At 44.6% G+C, this 4,486-nt stretch overlaps 1 protein-coding gene across 2 annotated transcripts in view; it reads left to right on the top strand.

Moving 5' to 3' along the window:
• LOC105501980 (interleukin enhancer-binding factor 2) overlaps positions 1-4,480 on the top strand; it is a 6,560-nt gene extending 2,080 nt beyond the window's left edge. The window contains exons 4-8 of one of the 2 annotated variants that reach the window (XM_011928155.1): positions 294-398; positions 774-851; positions 1,184-1,286; positions 3,111-3,176; positions 3,477-4,480. In XM_011928155.1, the coding sequence (XP_011783545.1) occupies positions 294-398; positions 774-851; positions 1,184-1,286; positions 3,111-3,176; positions 3,477-4,189 (1,065 nt within the window). In that variant the 3' untranslated portion in view covers positions 4,190-4,480. Of the gene's footprint in view, positions 1-274; positions 399-773; positions 852-1,183; positions 1,287-3,110; positions 3,177-3,476 lie in introns of both variants that reach the window. The other variant, XM_011928156.1, reaches the window with a different exon arrangement.
• Positions 4,481-4,486: the final 6 nt, after the last annotated feature.

Raw genomic sequence — 4,486 nt, 5'->3', positions numbered from 1 at the left:
AAATTTTTTTTTTTTTTTTTGAGGCAGGGTCTTACTCTGTTGCCCAGGCTGGAGTGCAGTGGTGCGATCTTGGCTCGCTGCAACCTTGCTTCCTGTGTTCAAGGGATTCTCCCACCTCAGCTGGGATTACAGGCGTGAGCCACCATGCCCAGCTAATTGAACAAATTAAGGAGTAAAAACAAGTGTAGAATTTTCTATTTTTAACCTTTTTCTGTCATAGTAATAGAAAAAACACAATCTCTCCTGTATATTATTTTCGGCAAATAGAATGTAGTTGTTTACTTCTGGTTTAGTGTGAAATGGCCTTCCCCCGGGTCAAGCCAGCACCTGATGAAACTTCCTTCAGTGAGGCCTTGCTGAAGAGGAATCAGGACCTGGCTCCTAATTCTGCTGAACAGGTATGTTCTTTTGGCTGTCTTCCAGAAATGTCTCTAAAGCAGTTAAAAGTATTGGTAAAGAGTAATTGTTGGTGAGGTTAAGAATGGTGTTAACAGAGCCTGAAATCCACAGAGGGTTTAATTGTTCTCCTTATTTCTCATTGTGGGTGGAGATAGCCAGGTGGATATATAAACAAATTACATATGCATTCTTATTTTTATCGGGGACAAAGAGTAGTTCTCTTCCCATATATTCAAGGCCAGAATGAAGTGTTTTTAAAGCCCTAGGTCAGTATTGAGTCAGCTTGTATGGAAGGGATTAGGAGAAAATATTCAAACTCTGAGAAGTTGCTTCTAATTTTTCATCTTCAAGTATTGTTTCATGCTGTTTTTCAGGCGTCTATCCTTTCTCTGGTGACAAAAATAAACAATGTGATTGATAATCTGATTGTGGCTCCAGGGACATTTGAAGTGGTGAGTTTTTGATGATTTAGTTTTAGGAAAGGGCACCTTTGGTAGTGTGGAAATTTCCTTGGCTCCTGACTTTTAATTTTCAGTTGTTTATTATCCAAAGCCAAGCCTAAAATGAGAACGTACAGTGGGATTTCTTTGTAGTACTGATCTTGGGGACAAGACTTATGCTAGCTGTGATGTATCAGGCTTTCATGTGGTGGTTCTGGGGGTGATTTCACTTCTGCTACTTCCTAATTTGGGTAACAGGTAGCTATGTTGTAATAGTTCTGGGAGGACCTAGGCACCTTTTTTTCTTCTAAATTGTTTTTCCCCCAAAATCCTTTTTCCAATAGCAAATTGAAGAAGTTCGACAGGTGGGATCCTATAAAAAGGGGACAATGACTACAGGACACAATGTGGCTGACCTGGTGGTGATACTTAAGATCCTGCCAACATGTGAGTGTGCCCGTTTCTGGTCATGGGAACAGAACATAGCACTTGGATTAGGGGCTTAGGCATCTTTTTTTGTTTTGAGACAGATTCTCACTCTGTTGGCCAGGCTGGAGTGCAGTGGTGCCATTGTGGCTCACTGCAGCCTTGACCTCCACTACAGCAAGTGATCTTCCTGCCTTAGCCTCCCGAGTAGCTGGGACTACAGATGTGTGCCACCACACCCAGCTAATTTTTTTATTTTTTGTAGGTACAGGGTTTCACCATGTTGCCTGGACTGGTCTCAAACTCCTGAGCTCAAGCAATCTGCCCACCTCAGCCTCCCAAAGTGCTGGGATTGCAGGCGTGAGCCACTGTGCCCAGCCCTTAGGGATCTTGAAAGCTCAAATTTCTTGTGAGAAAGGATGTTTGTAAGACAGATGCTTTTAGTTTTTGTTTTTGCTTTTGAGACGGATCTCGCTCTGTTGCCCTGGCTGGAGTGCAATGGTGTGATCTCGGTTCACTGCAACCTCCCCTCCTGGGTTCTAGCTGTTCTGCTTTGGCCTTCCGAGTAGCTGGGATTACAGGCATGGGCCACGACGCCCGGCTAATTTTTCTATTTGTAGTAGAGACGGGGTTTCACCATGTTGGCCAGTCTGGTCTCAAACTTCTGACCTCAGGTAATCCGCCTGCCTTGGCCTCCCAAAGTGCTGGGATTACAGGCGTGAGCTACCGCACCCTGCCTGACAAATGTTTTTTAATGGGTGATAAGGGATAAACGCTGAAGTGTGTGTGTCTGAAATAATGTATAGCAGATTACTATAGAGCCATGTTTCTCAACTGGAGGTAATTTTGCTACCCAGGGGATATCTGGCAGTATCTGGAGGTACTATTGATTGTTAAAACAAGGGGGTGCTACTGACATCAAAAAATGGTAGAAGCCAGGTGTGGTGGCTGTATTCCCAGCACTTTGGGAGGCTGAGGCAAGAGGATCACTTGACCCCAAGAGTTTGACCAGCCTGTGTAACATAGAAAGACCCTGTACCTGCAAAAAGAAAAAAATTAGCTGGGTATAGTGGTGCATGCTTTGGTCCCAGCTACTCAGAAGCCTGAGGTGGGGCCGGGTGCAGTGGCTCATGCCTGTAATCCCAACCCTTTGGGAGGCCGAGGCCTGGAGTTCAAGACCAGCCTGGCCAACATGGCAAAACCCCGTCTCTACCAAAAATATAAAAATTAGCCAGGCGTGATGGTGGGCGTCTGTAATCCCTGCTACTTGGGAGGCTGAGGCAGGAGAGTTGCTTGAACCTGGGAGGCAGAGGTTGGAGTTAGCAGAGATAGTGCCAGTGCACTTCAGCTTGGGTGACAAGAGTGAGGCCCTGTCTCAAAAAAAACAAAAAAAGAAAAAGAAGCGGCATCCTGAGGTGAGAGAATTGCTTGAGCCCGGAAGACTGAGGCTGCAGTGAGCTGGGATTGTGTCACTGCACTGCAGCCTGGGTGACAGAGTGGCACCCTTTCTCAAAAAAAGAAAAAGGATAGAGGCCATGGATGCTGTTAAAACCTACATCCCCATCACCCCAAAGATTTATCTAGCCCAAAATGTTGTTAGTGCCACTGACCTAAAAAACCTTGCTGTAAAAAGAGGATATGAGTACAGGAGGGGTCCTGTTGCCTGAGTCTTGCAATTTTTCTGTCCAGGCCTTGGCTTCCTCTTATAAAAGTATTTATTCTATTACTTACCCTTGCTTCAGCCTTGGATATAGGACAGAAATGAGAGTGCAAAGTAGCTTAGAGATATATAGAAAGTCTAGATAAATAAATTATTATAACATTATGTCCTTTTCTGTCAATTAGTGGAAGCTGTTGCTGCCCTGGGGAACAAAGTTGTGGAAAGCCTAAGAGCACAGGATCCTTCTGAAGGTTTGCATTTGTTGCTGATTATGTATTTAGTAGCCACAGGAACCAGGTCTTGTAATTGTAAGTACACTTTCAACAAAATCAGGTCAGACCAGATGGAAGAGTAAATGCAGAGTTTTATGTTGTGGGAGTTTTTAGCAGGGGCTTCAGATGTTCAAGGGAGATGTTTGATCTCCCTTCTAAAGCTCTGTATTCTAAATTCTCATTCTGGACTTTGTGCTGTTTTTAAAAATCCACCTGGATTTAACTTTGGTCATCTAATGGAAATGTGAATTATAGTTTTTGTTTATTCTGTTTTTTCAGTTTTAACCATGCTGACCAACGAAACTGGCTTTGAAATCAGTTCTTCTGATGCTACAGTGAAGATTCTCATTACAACAGTGCCACCCAATCTTCGAAAACTGGACCCAGAACTCCATTTGGATATCAAGGTATTGCAGAGTGCCTTAGCAGCCATCCAACATGCCCGCTGGTTCGAGGAAAATGCTTCTCAGTCCACAGTTAAAGTTCTCATCAGACTACTGAAGGACTTGAGGATTCGTTTTCCTGGCTTTGAGCCCCTCACACCCTGGATCCTTGACCTACTAGGCCATTATGCTGTGATGAACAACCCCACCAGACAGCCTTTGGCCCTAAACGTTGCATACAGACGCTGCTTGCAGATTCTGGCTGCAGGACTGTTCCTGCCAGGTTCAGTGGGTATCACTGACCCCTGTGAGAGTGGCAACTTCAGAGTACACACAGTCATGACCCTAGAACAGCAGGACATGTTCTGTTATACAGCTCAGACTCTCGTCCGAATCCTCTCACATGGTGGCTTTAGGAAGATCCTTGGCCAGGAGGGTGATGCCAGCTATCCTGCTTCTGAAATATCTACCTGGGATGAAGTGATAGTAACACCTTCAGAAAAGGCTTATGAGAAGCCACCAGAGAAGAAGGAAGGAGAGGAAGAAGAGGAGAATACAGAAGAACCACCTCAAGGAGAGGAAGAAGAAAGCATGGAAACTCAGGAGTGACATTCCCTTCACTCCTTTTCCTACCCAAGGGGGAAGACTGGAGCCTAAGCTCCCTGCCACTGTGCTTTACATGGTGACAGACATTTCCGTGGGATAGGGAAGATAGCAGGAAGAAAAGTAAACTCCACAAAAGTGTCATTCCACTGGGTTTTGATATTGGCTTTGCTGCCAGTCTCTCATTTGTGACCTATGCCATCCATCTATAATGAAGGAGGATACCAACATTTCTTCCTAATATTCTAGAATCCCCAACTCCTGAAAACCCCTCTCTCAATTAATACTTTGCTGTTGAAATGT

The sequence above is a fragment of the Colobus angolensis genome, unplaced genomic scaffold (assembly GCF_000951035.1).
Source record: "Colobus angolensis palliatus isolate OR3802 unplaced genomic scaffold, Cang.pa_1.0 Scaffold77, whole genome shotgun sequence".
In the NCBI taxonomy this organism is placed as follows: domain Eukaryota; kingdom Metazoa; phylum Chordata; class Mammalia; order Primates; family Cercopithecidae; genus Colobus; species Colobus angolensis.
The sequence above is the reverse complement of the archived record's forward strand: the minus strand, read 5'-3'. Positions and strand labels throughout refer to the sequence as shown.